This window comes from Oryctolagus cuniculus, chromosome 1 (assembly GCF_051225735.1).
Source record: "Oryctolagus cuniculus isolate XC-2025 breed Fujian yellow rabbit chromosome 1, ASM5122573v1, whole genome shotgun sequence".
Taxonomy (NCBI): Eukaryota; Metazoa; Chordata; class Mammalia; order Lagomorpha; family Leporidae; genus Oryctolagus; species Oryctolagus cuniculus.
The window spans coordinates 7701124-7713368 of NC_142867.1; the positions used below are offsets into that span (position 1 = coordinate 7701124).

The 12245-nt window shown below is 42.9% G+C and overlaps 1 protein-coding gene across 3 annotated transcripts in view; it reads left to right on the forward strand.

Moving 5' to 3' along the window:
• Positions 1-7563: 7563 nt before the first annotated feature.
• LOC100337844 (organic anion transporter 7) overlaps positions 7564-12245 on the forward strand; it is a 29916-nt gene continuing 25234 nt past the window's right edge. For all 3 annotated transcript variants that reach the window (XM_008274342.5, XM_089326048.1, XM_008274343.5), the window contains exons 1-2: positions 7564-8093; positions 8419-8522. In XM_008274342.5, the coding sequence (XP_008272564.3) occupies positions 7692-8093; positions 8419-8522 (506 nt within the window). In that variant the 5' untranslated portion in view covers positions 7564-7691. The remainder of the gene's footprint in view (positions 8094-8418; positions 8523-12245) is intronic.

The window sequence follows — 12245 nt, forward strand, 5'->3', positions numbered from 1 at the left end:
ACTTTTTTCTCACCATCTTTAGGATTCTCCTTGTTTTTGTCTGTTTGACTATAATACGCATTGTAGAAATTCTTGGGTATTGATAGCCATGTATCTTTCAAAACTCAGGAATTTTTTGAGCTAGTATTTCATTAAATAAGTTTCGATGCCTTTTCCTCTTCTTATTCAGGATTTTGTACCATTTGTATACTCAGTGGTGTCACATGTGTCTTAACTATTTATTTTTTTTCCTGACTGGATTATTTAAAAAAAATTGCACTCAAGGTCAGAAATTCTTCTGCTTGCTCTATATGGTTTTAAGCTCTCAATTGCATTTTTTATTTCATTGATGAAAATTTCACCTCTACGATTTTTGATTTTTTTAACTTTTATTTAATGAATATAAATTTCCAAAGTACAGCTTATGGATTACAATGGCTTCCCCCCCGCCATAACGTCCCTCCCACCCGCAACCCTCCCCTTTCCTGCTCCCTCTCCCCTTCCATTCACATCAAGATTCATTTTCTTTTTTTTTTTTTTTTACTTTTTGATAGGCAGAGTGGACAGTGAGAGAGAGAGACAGAGAGAAAGGTCTTCCTTTTGCCGTTGGTTCACCCTCCAATGGCCGCCGCGGCCGGCGCACCGCGCTGATCCGATGGCAGGAGCCAGGAGCCAGGTGCTTTTCCTGGTCTCCCATGGGGTGCAGGGCCCAAGCACCTGGGCCATCCTCCACTGCACTCCCTGGCCACAGCAGAGAGCTGGCCTGGAAGAGGGGCAACCGGGACAGAATCCGGCGCCCCGACCGGGACTAGAACCCGGTGTGCCGGCGCCGCTAGGCGGAGGATTAGCCTATTGAGCCACGGCGCCGGCTTAAGATTCATTTTCAATTCTCTTTATATACAGAAGATCAGGTTAGCATACATTAAGTAAAGATTTCAACAGTTTGCTCCCACACAGAAACATAAAGTGAAAAATACTATTTGAGTACTCGTTATAGCATTAAATCTCAATGTACAGCACACTAAGGACAAAGATCCTACATGAGGAGTAAGTGCACAGTGACTCCTGTTGTTGACTTAACAAATTGACACTCTTGTTTATGGCATCATTAATCACCCTAGGCTCTTGTCATGAGCTGCCAAGGCTATGGAAGCCCCCTGAGTTCACTGACTCTGATCATATTTAGACAAGGCCATGGTCAAAGTGGAAGTTCTCTCCTCCCTTCAGAGAAAGGTACCTCCTTCTTTGATGACCCGTTCTTTCCACTGGGATCTCACTCGCGGAGATCTTTCATTTAGGGTTTTTTTTTTTTTTTTTAACCCCCAGAGTGTCTTGGCTTTCCATGCCTGAAATACTCTCATGGGCTTTTCAGCCAGATCCGCATGCCTTAAGGGCTGATTCTGAGGCCAGAGTGCTGTTTAGGACATCTGCCATTCTATGGGTCTGCTGTTTATCTCGCTTCCCATGTTGGATCATTCTCTCCCTTTTTGATTCTATCAGCTAGTATTTGCAGACACTATTCTTGTTTATGTGATCCCTTTGGTTCTTAGTCCTGTCAGTATGATCAATTGTGAACAGAAATTGATCACTGGGACTAGTGAGATGGCATTGGTACATGCCACCTTGATGGGACTGAATTGGAATCCCCTGGTATGTTTCTAACTCTACTGTTTGAGGTAAGTCAGCTTGAACATGTCCCGAATTGCACATCTCTTCCCTCTTTTATTCCCACTCTTATATTTAATAGCGATCACTTTTCAGTTAAGTTTCAGCACTTAAGAATAATTGTGTATTGATTACAGTATTGAACCAAAAGTATTAAGTAGAACAAACAAAATTTTTAAAAACAATTTCTATCTCTTTGTTGAATTTCTCATTAATAGCATGCATTTTCCCCATATTTCTTTGAATCTCTTTCATATGTATTGTTTTTGCATCTCACTGTTTTCTTAATGTCATTGTTTTGAATTATTTTTCAGGTATTTCATGGATTTCCTTCAAATAAGGGTCTACCCTTAGAGAATTATTGTGTTTCTTTGTAGGTGTCATGTTTCCTGTTTTTTCTGTCCCTAGGTTTATGTCAATGCATCTGGTACAAAACTTCATTCCTCTTTATAGAGTAGGTTTTATTGACACTTACTTTTTAGTTTATTTGATATATTGGGTGTCAGTTGGTAGTTGCTTTGACTTTGTGGAATTCATCTGTATTTATGGGTGCTAGACTGCATCAATGATGGGGATTCGTGTGTTTTCCTGTTTACCTTCCCCAGCAGGGTGGATTTCCCGCCTGGCTGGGATAGGAGCTGCAGTATGCTTTGCTTCTCTCTTTCTGTTGTCGTTCTGACTCCGTGCTGTTTATGGAAGCTATCACTTTTTTACTGATTTCCAGTCAATGTCCTGATTCTTCTTTGTTATTCTGATTCTTCTTTGCAACATATTCCCATTTTTAAAAAAGATTTATTTATTTATTTGAAAGAGTTAGGCAGAGAGAGATAGAGAGAGAAAGAGAGAGAGAGAGAGAGGTCTTCCATCTGCTGGTTCACTCCCCAATTGGCCACAATGGCCGAGCTGTGCCAATCTGAAGCCAGGAAACAGGAGCTCCCTCCAGGTCTCCCATGTGGCTGCAGGAGCCCTAGGACTTGGGCCATCTTCTACTGCTTTCCCAGACCATAGCAGAGAGCTGGATTGGAAGTGGAGCAGCCGGGTCTCGAACTTGTGCCCATATGGAATGCTGGTGCTTCAGGCTAGGATGTTAACCTGCTGTGCCACAGTGCTGGCCCCAGCATATTCCCATTTAATCCTTCTTCCTGGTTCCCAATATCAGAAGTAGCATGGAAAAGGCCCTTATGAAAATTTTCTGAATGAATTCATCAGTGTAACAAAACACCTGTCTGTGAACACCCTACTGACTTACTCCTCCACTTTCACTCACCAAAGTCAACCTTCCCCATTTTGAGAAACTTGTTTTCAAACTGCTTTTTAGTGTGATTTAGCCAGGATCAGTCAGTTGCCAAAAGGGAAGATTGTACCATATTTCACAATCACCTCCTTGCAGGTCCCTTTTTCCAGGCTTAAAGCAGTGCCTTCTTCTTCTTAGGAAAATCCTCTTCCTTCTCTGCTCAGTGCATTTGGTTCTCATTTTTTGGGATGCTTTTATGGCTTATCTAACCCCTTCTGCTCCAAGCTTCGTACATTCCAAACCCTTTTCTGTTGTCTTCTCATGTCTGCTCTACCCAATTTCTTCCTCCCCTCCATGGTGACTTGCCCAGCCTTTTTCTTCATCTTTATTTTCACAGTGTTTCAGTCCTAGTAGAAATTCACGTGACCTCATGCTACACTGTAGCCCAGTTTGAGTTACATTCTCTACATGTTTTCTTGGAAGCATCCTAATCACAAAGCGCCTTCACCAGCGAAACTATGAGAAAGAGTTTCATTGAGACTCAGTTTTTAGAAAGCAACTGACACACTTTTGTGATCGCAGGTGATGTGGTAAGGGTGCAAGATCAATGAAAACTGCACTCCTGACTCCTCTTGAGGTTTCAGTTCTATCCACTGCATTTCAGAGTTTTACCAATCACATGGCATTAAGGGGAATTTGTGAATATGATAGTTATCATTTAAAGGATAAATATCAGCTCTATCTCTGATCTCACTCACAAAGATTTTCCCAAACCCTACTGGATCAACGAGTTGTACTCCTGTGTTGGTTCTAGCGTTTCAGAACGTTCAGCTTCTAATCTTGTTCCACCCGTTATCAGCTCTGCCTTTCCTCAGCTTTCCTGCCCCCGCACCTCCGTTCTGAATTTGTGCTGTGTGACTTAATGATAGATGCTGTGGCAGAAAGGGCAGAAAACACCAACAGATTCTGTCTTCAGAAAAGTCAGCCACCCTCCACAAGTGAGGTAGAGCAAGGTGAAAGTGGAGGTCAAGGGGAGGCGTAACCTGGGTTGTGTGGAAGGAGGCAAACGGACGCCTCTTGGAGGCTATGGCATCTGAAGAGGGTTAGGGGTTAAGGTGGTAACAGGTTTAAATGGGGCAGGCCTATGATTAAGTTTGCAGTTCAGAGGAGTTCAAGTGACTTCAGGAGGCAAGTTAGGGTTGGCCTGGTAAATGTTTAACACTCACCATTTTAGTAGGAAAAAATCCCATGGATCTCAGGTTTGTGATGATCATCAGTTTCATGGTGTGAATAATTGCACCATAGTTGATTTTGGCTATTGGCAAGATAACACCTGCCTTGTAAATAACCCCTACATTGAAAGGACATTTCTGAACATGTGCAAACTAACTCCAGAACAACACTGGGTAAGATTTCAGCAGGAGGCTGTCTCATGCTTTTTGTACAGCGTGGTATTATGGTTGGTACATACACATTTTTTTTTGTTCATTTTCGTACCAGAGGAGGTGAAAGTCACGGAGAAAGTGCATTAGAAAAAGTGAAGATCCAGCAAACTTTGAACGTGAATTTCCCGCTTCCCAAAGAAGAATTCTACCATGTACCAGAAGCTTCCTGAATATCGATCATGTGATCTGGCATTCCCCACTTGAATCCGAGTTCCTCTGCAAACTCCACTCACATTGCTAATTATACAGCAAAAAGGAATGGTCAGTGCAAAACCACAACACTGCATCTCATTTTTTTTAAATGGTTGATATGAACTTGTTTTGCAGACATGACAGTCTTTATGGGGCTCAGGTGTAAGGTCTTCTTGGAGCCTGTTTTTTTTTTTTTTATTTGATAGGCAGAGTTTTAGACAGTGAGAGAGAGAGACAGAAAGAAAGGTCTTCCTTCTGTTGGTTCACCCCCCAAATGGCCACTATGGCCGGCGCTGCGCCGATCTGAAGCCAAGAGCCAGGTGCTTCTCCTGGTCTCCCAAGCACTTGGGCCATCCTCCACTGCCCTCCCAGGCCACAGCAGAGAGCTGGACTGGAAGAGGAGCAACCGGGACTAGAACCCGGTGCCCATAGGGGATTCCGGCGCCGCAGGCGGAGGATTAACCAAGTGAGCCATGGCGCTGGCCCTGGAACCTGTTCTTACAGCAACCCCTGTAAAAACAGCACAGGGTCATGGGCTTATATGTTGGAGATAGAGGTCTCCATCGTGACCCCTCTCTAACAAGGACAAACTGAGTATGATGTGTCTGAGGCTGTGGTTTCCAACAAAGAACATTCTTGATAGTGTGAGTTTTGTTATGGTGCCTTTTCTTTCTCTGAATTTCTTTCCTTAGGGAATGTTTCAAAGTACTGGTTCATCTGTAGAGGTGGGATGATAAAGAGGTTAATATTACGTGAAGAGTTAATCAGTATCTGAGGTGCACAGATATAATTTGGAACATGGTGACCTCATGTTTGGCTCAGGAAATCATTATGAGAGGTGTTATTTTCTTCTCTGCTTTCTTCCTTCCTCCTTTCTTTTCCTCTTCCCTTTCCCCTCCTCCTCCTCTACCTCCACCTTCTTTTTTTTTTTGACAGGCAGAGTGGCAGTGAGAGACAGAGAGAAAGGTCTTCCTTCCATTGGTTCACCCCCCAAATGGCCGCTGCGGCCGGCGCAGTGCGCTGATCCGAAGCCAGGAGCCAGGTGTTTCCTCCTGGTCTCCCATGTGGGTGCAGGGGCCCAAGGACTTGGGCCATCCTCCACTGCTTTCCCGGGCCACAGCAGAGAGCTGGACTGGAAGAGGAGCAACTGGGACAGAACCGGCGCCCCAACTGGGACTAAAAACCCTGAGTACCGGCGCTGCAGGCGGAGGATTAGCCTAGTGAGCCGTGGCGCTGGCCAAGAACTAATTTCTGAAAGCATTCCCCTGATGACTAAATGAGTTTGTATTAGATCCCACTTCCTGCACACCATAATTGGATTAGATTTTCACTCTAAGTATCATTACCTTATGACTTTGGGGTTTAACGTCCTGCCTGAGTTTTGGGGCCAAATCATATTAAAACTGTAGCACTCACTATACTGTAAGACCCTTGAAAATCTTGTTTTACACTAACTATATGGGAACTTCAAAAAGCTCATAGGAAAAATGACCTTAAAATATGTTTATTTTGGCTGAAAAAGTTTTAAAGTCCATGCAATTTTTTCATAAAAACAAGTTTTAATGGACTTTTAGAAGACCTTATAGGTATGGCTTTAAAATATTTACACTGAAAATGTTTATCTTTCCTTCTCCTTTTCACAAAGTTTTTGAAGGAATTCTTGAACTAGCAAGGAAAAGTTTCACACAAACTCTATATGAATGAATCAACAAGTATAGAAAAATAATCCTCACTCTGTATTTACTACTGATTTACTCCTTGGCCATACATTGCTACTCTCACAACATCCATTTTAGGGAATTTGTTTTCTTTTTTCTTATTCATTTACTTATTTTAAAATTATTTTTATATATATATAATTTTAAAATAAGTAAATAAGTAATTATATATAATAATAAATAAATAAGTAAATAAGTAATTATATATAATTTTATATATATATAGGGAGAGAGAGGGAGGGATATATATAATTATATTTATATATAGGGAGGGAGAGAGAGAGAGAGAGAGGACAGAGAAGAGATGAACAGAGACAAATTTCTCATCTTTTGGTTCACTCTCCAGATGCCCACAATGGCTAGAGCCAGAAGCTCAATCTGGGTCTCTCATGCGGGTGGCAGGCATGAAACCACTTAAGCTGTCATCTGCTACCTCCTAGGGTCTTAATTAGCAGGAATCTGGAATGAGGGCACAGAGTCAGTGCTCGAACCCAGGCATGTGGGCATCCCAACTGGTAGCTTCACCATGGTACCAAGTGGTGCCCCCATGCACAATTAATTTTTAAAGTTAGTTTCTGGTATGGTTTAACCTGGTTCAGAAAGTCAGTTGCCACAGGGAAGATTAGAAGACATTTGCTGGCTTTAACTTAACTAAAGATTATTTTCTCTTGGCTGGTGTTGTGGTATAGTGGGTAAATCTGCTGCCTGCAATGCCTGCATCCCATATGGGCACCAGTTTGTGTCCTGGATGTTCCACTTCCAATCCAGCTCCCTGCTAATGGACTTGGAAAAACAGCAGAGGATATACATAGTACTTGGGGACCTGCACCCACATGGGATACCTGGAGGAAACCCCTGGCTCCTAACTTCCACCTGGCCTAACTCTGGCCATCGCACCCATTTGGGGATTGAACCAGTGAATGGAAGATATCTCTCTCTCCTCTCTCTCTCTCTCTCTTTCGCTCTTACAAATAATTAAATAAATCTTTAAAAAAGTATTATTGCTTCTCTATTTCAATCAGAAGTCAGCACTAAACAGGCAAGCCAATTGCTTTCAGTGCTTCCCACAGGAAAAAAAAACACTTCTGATTTTTTTCTCACAAATTACGCATTCGGGAACACACTGCCCATCACATTCCAGGTTTTTTAAAATTTTGCTTTGTTTACAGACAACGGGGAGACTAAAGTTCAATGCTGACTTTTGGCACTGCTGACAACATGAATTTTTACAAAGTAGAAATTTAAACAGACTTACCTGAGAGCAGTTGGGATCATCCAATCAAAATGTTTCTCTGCCTGATTCCTCAATGATTTGAGGAATCGGTTTTTCACACAGACTTGTTGGGGTCAGGGTGAGTGCCGCCTAGTGCCATTTAGTGAAAGTAAACGCTTCTGTCTTTGCACTTGATCCGCATAAAGTCACCGGGCCAGTTCGTGGGAGCCACCTGCTCAGTCTCAATGGCCTTTAATGAGCTCTTGGATCAGGTTGGAGGCCTGGGGAGATTCCAGATTCTCCAGGTTCTTTCCCTCATAAGCATCATGGTTGTAGCTTTCCCTCAAGCTCTGTTGGAGAACTTCACTGCTGCTGTCCCTGACCATCGCTGCTGGGTCCCCCTCCTGGACAACCACACGGCCTCTGGCAATGCCTCTGACGTCCTCAGCCAAGACGCCCTCCTGAGAGTCTCCATCCCGCTGGACGCAAAGCTGAGGCCAGAGAAGTGCCGTCGCTTCACCCATCCCCAGTGGCAGCTCCTTTACCTGAACGGGACCTCCCCGAGCACGAATGAGCCGGACACAGAGCCCTGTGTGGACGGCTGGGTGTACGACCGCAGCTCCTCCGTCTCCACCACCGTGACGCAGGTAGGAGACCGTTCTCCTCTTATGAGTGCCTGGCTGGGATGTTCAGAGGTAACAACCCAAGTCGTGAGCATGCGTCAAGACAGGGATCTCTGTGTGGGCACTCATTTTTCACTCTTTCAGGAAGTGTGAATTGCTTTTCTGTTAACCGCTGGACTCCTGTATAAAATAGGCAGAATGGTAGCATCATAGCTTTCATTCATGAAGCAAATCGCTCGCAGGTTGTGCTACAAGTGTTATGCTGAGTCAGTAATACTCCACCCTAACTCTCCAGTTAGAAGCCCCTGGGCGACTGAACAGAATGCTGTGATGGTTCCTTCTCTTACAGTGGGACCTGGTATGTGAATCTGAGTCACTGACTTCAGTCCTTAGATTCCTGCTTATGGCTGGAATGATGGTGGGAAACATCGTGTTTGGCCATTTAACAGACAGGTGAGTGTCTCTGGTTCACAGTTTTCTTTACTAGTGGGTGTTCTCATTAGTTTATGAGCCATTCATTCATCATGAATGTTTATTGCAAATTACCCTATGTTGGAGCCACCTGTTACCCAGGAATCTACAAATACCTCTCAAAAATCAGTGTGGTGGAGACTGTGAAAGCTTGAGTGCAGGACCCAGAAATGACATCTCCATGGGACCTGGGTGTGTTTCCATAGAGGGTTTAAGGGTGAAGTCTGAGAATACATAGTATAGCAAGATGAGAGTTAACTATGGGATTAGAGAGGTGGATGTTTCACCCCTACGACATACAGCCTGTTTGAAGACACAGATATGGAAATAAGTATTGTCAACACTGGCCAGGGTCACTGTGTGTCTTAAAGATTTATTTACTTGAGTGTGTGTGTGTGTGTGTGTGTGAGAGAGAGAGAGAGAGAGAGAGAGAATCTTCCACCTGCTGGCTCACTCTCCAAATAGCTGCAACACTGTTCTAGATGAAGCCAGGCGCCAGGAACTCCATTTAGGTTTCCTACATGGTGACAAGAACTCAAGTACTTGTTCCATCACCCGTGGCTTCCCAGGCATATTAGAAGGAAACTGGATCATAAGTGAAGCAGCTGGGACTCAAACTAAATATTTTGAATTTTAGTTTTTTTAAAGATTTTATTGAGAGGTAGAGTTACAGACAGTGAGAGGGAGAGACAGAAAGGTCTTCCATCCGTTGGTTCACTCTCTAAATGGCTGCAACTGCTGGAGCTGCACCGATCCGAAGCCAGGAGCCAGGGTCTTCCATGTGGGTGCAGGGGCCCCAGGACTTGGGTCATCTTCCACTGCTTTCCCAGGCCACAGCAGAGAGCTGGATCAGAAGTGGAGCAGCCAGGACTAGAACCAGCACCCATATGAGATGCTGGCACTGCAGCAGAAGATTAACCCACTGTGCCATGGCTCTGGCCCCTGAATTTTAGTTTTTGCAATTTTTTTAAGATTTATTTATTTATTTGAATGAGTTACACACAGAGAGGAGAGGCAGAGAGAGAGAGAGAGAGAGAGAAGTCTTCCGTCTGATGGTTCACTCCCCAGATGGCTGCAACGGCCAGAGCTGCACCTATCTGAAGACAGGAGCCAGGAGCCATGCGGGTGCAGGGGCCCATGGACTTGGGCCATCTTCTACTGCTTTCCCAGGCCATAGCAGAGAGCTGGATGGGAAGTGGAGCAGCCGGGACTAGAACCGTTGCCCATATGGGATGCCGGCGCTTCAGGCCAGGGCGTTGACCCACAGCGCCGGCCCCTGCAAAGTTTTTAAATGGAAATTTTGCAGGGAAAGATATAAGAATTGCTATTATAGCTATGGTCTTAGAAATTTGGGCTAACCTGTGCATGACAGTACCTCTTCAGAAATAGCTAACTTTGCCATATCTATGCGTGTATCCCTTGAGGGATATGAGTGAATTAAAGTAGTCCTTACAATCTGCTGGCATCATGCCACCTGTTGTCTCAGCTGCAGTCTGATATATGTAAATCCATAAAAGTAGATGCAATTTACAGCAGAATTGAAAGTCACTGTCATTTTCAACAGCACAATAACCCCATGATCTCTGAACAGAGAATACAGGAAAGTAAATTTTGGTGAATCATAGGATGATAGCAATGGGAGATTAGAGTGGTGTTGTGGGAGATGGCAATGAACTCTATGAATCTGAGGCATCAGGATACTCCGAGGTGGCTACCTTTGCCAGGGCAGGGTATCAGAGCCCGTGGAGACTCTGCTCCCCTCCTCCACTGCTTCCTGCCAAAGGCTGCTCTCCCCTTTGGACTTGTTCCAACAGCTGGTTAACACCTGAAGTTCCAGGTGTTCAGAGACAGGCCTAACCCGAGTGTATCACCAAGGGATATTGGAAACTGACACTAAAGTGGCAACCTGGTTAAGATCCTGGGAATCAAGAAGAAGCAGGGATAAAATTCAGTCAAGCAGCTGAGGCACATGACGTGTTTTCAGATGCTTAAAAAAATGACATCTGTGACACATATGGCAAAGAGGGATTAGAGGAAGGGGGCTATTACGTTAAGTGAAATAAGCCTAACACAGAAAGACAAATATCATGTGATCTCTTTCATATGTGGGATATAAAAAAGGATGAACTCATAGAAGTTAAAAGTGTGATGGTGGTTATCAGAGGTGGGGGAGAGAAAGTGGGAGGAAAAAAGAGGAAAGGTTGACTAATAATTATTATGTTATGGGGGCTGGCGCTGTGGTGCAGAGGTTAAAGCCCCAGCCTGCAGCGCCACCCTCCTGTGTGGATGCCAGTTCAAGTCCTGGCTGCTCCTCTTCCAGTCCAGCTCTCTGCTATGGCCTGGGAAGATGGCCCAAGTCCTTGGGCCCCTGCACCCATGTGGGAGGCCCAGAGGAAGCTGGCTCCTTCAGATCAGCTCAGCTATGGCTGTTGCAGTCATTTGGGGAATGAGCCAGCAGAATGGAAGACCTCTCTCTCTCGCTCTACCTCTTTCTGCAACTCTTTCAAATAAATAAAGTAGTTCTTTTAAAAAAGTACTATGTTATGGCTAGAAAGGAGGAGGAAGTCCTGTTGTTTGATCGCACCATAGGTTGATTATAGATTATGTACTGTAGATTTCTCTATAAAAAATCTAGAAGATAGGATATTGGATGTTTTTATCATTAAGAAATGTTAAATATTTGAGGAAATATATACATTCATCTTGAATGGACATTATACATTGTATACATGTACTTTAACATCAAATAGTATTTCAGAAATAGGTACTACTTTTATAAATCTGCTTTTTTTTTAAATTAAGAAATTAAATTCTGCATTTGAGGAAAAATGGGTGAATTAGAGGTAATTTTGTTAAATGAAGACAGAAAAAGACAAATAATGCATGTTTTCTCTCACATGTGGAAGTTAAGACTAGTCAATCCAAACTTAGAATAGCGATTACCAGAGGTTGGGAAGGGTGAAGGGAGGGAGGCAGGGGAACACAGGGTAATAGATATCACAACACTCTGGTAGAAGAAACAGGTCCCACTGTTCCACAGTGCAGCTGGGTGGCTTTAATTCACATATGCATTGTCCACTGCACAAAGAATTGGGAGGGAGGTAGTCTCCAAACATAAAGAAAAGGTAAGGAAATATAAATGCTTAGTGCCTGATTATATCAATTTACCCTGTATACCTGTGTTGCAGTATTGCATAGTGCCCTGTGGAAATTGAGAAATATTAAATGCTAATCAAAACTTCTTTAAATAAAAAGATTACATACCATATCATTCCACTATATCCCTAAGTTTGTATTTATGAAATGCTTGACATTTGTATACCTTATATTAAAAAAGGAAAAGAGAAAATAATGCATGGATTTAAAAATTTTTAATACCAAAATACTTTTTTCTTTTAATTCCATTTTTAATGAACTTTTTGATGTACATTTGTATGAATACAATTTACTTTTACATAGTAAGCTTCTGTTTTGCCATCCTGATAAATTAACTTATTAGAATTATTAGTGTTATTGTGAATTCCTTAATGTTTTCTATTATACAATCATGTCTTCAAGTACACATAGTTTTGGATATTGTTTTCTGGATATTTGTCTTTTTTTAAAAAAAAAAAAACTAGGACCTTTGCTAAAATGTGAGAGGATCATATGATTTTTATCCATTCTGTTGATGTAATGTATTATGCTTATTGATTTTGGAATATT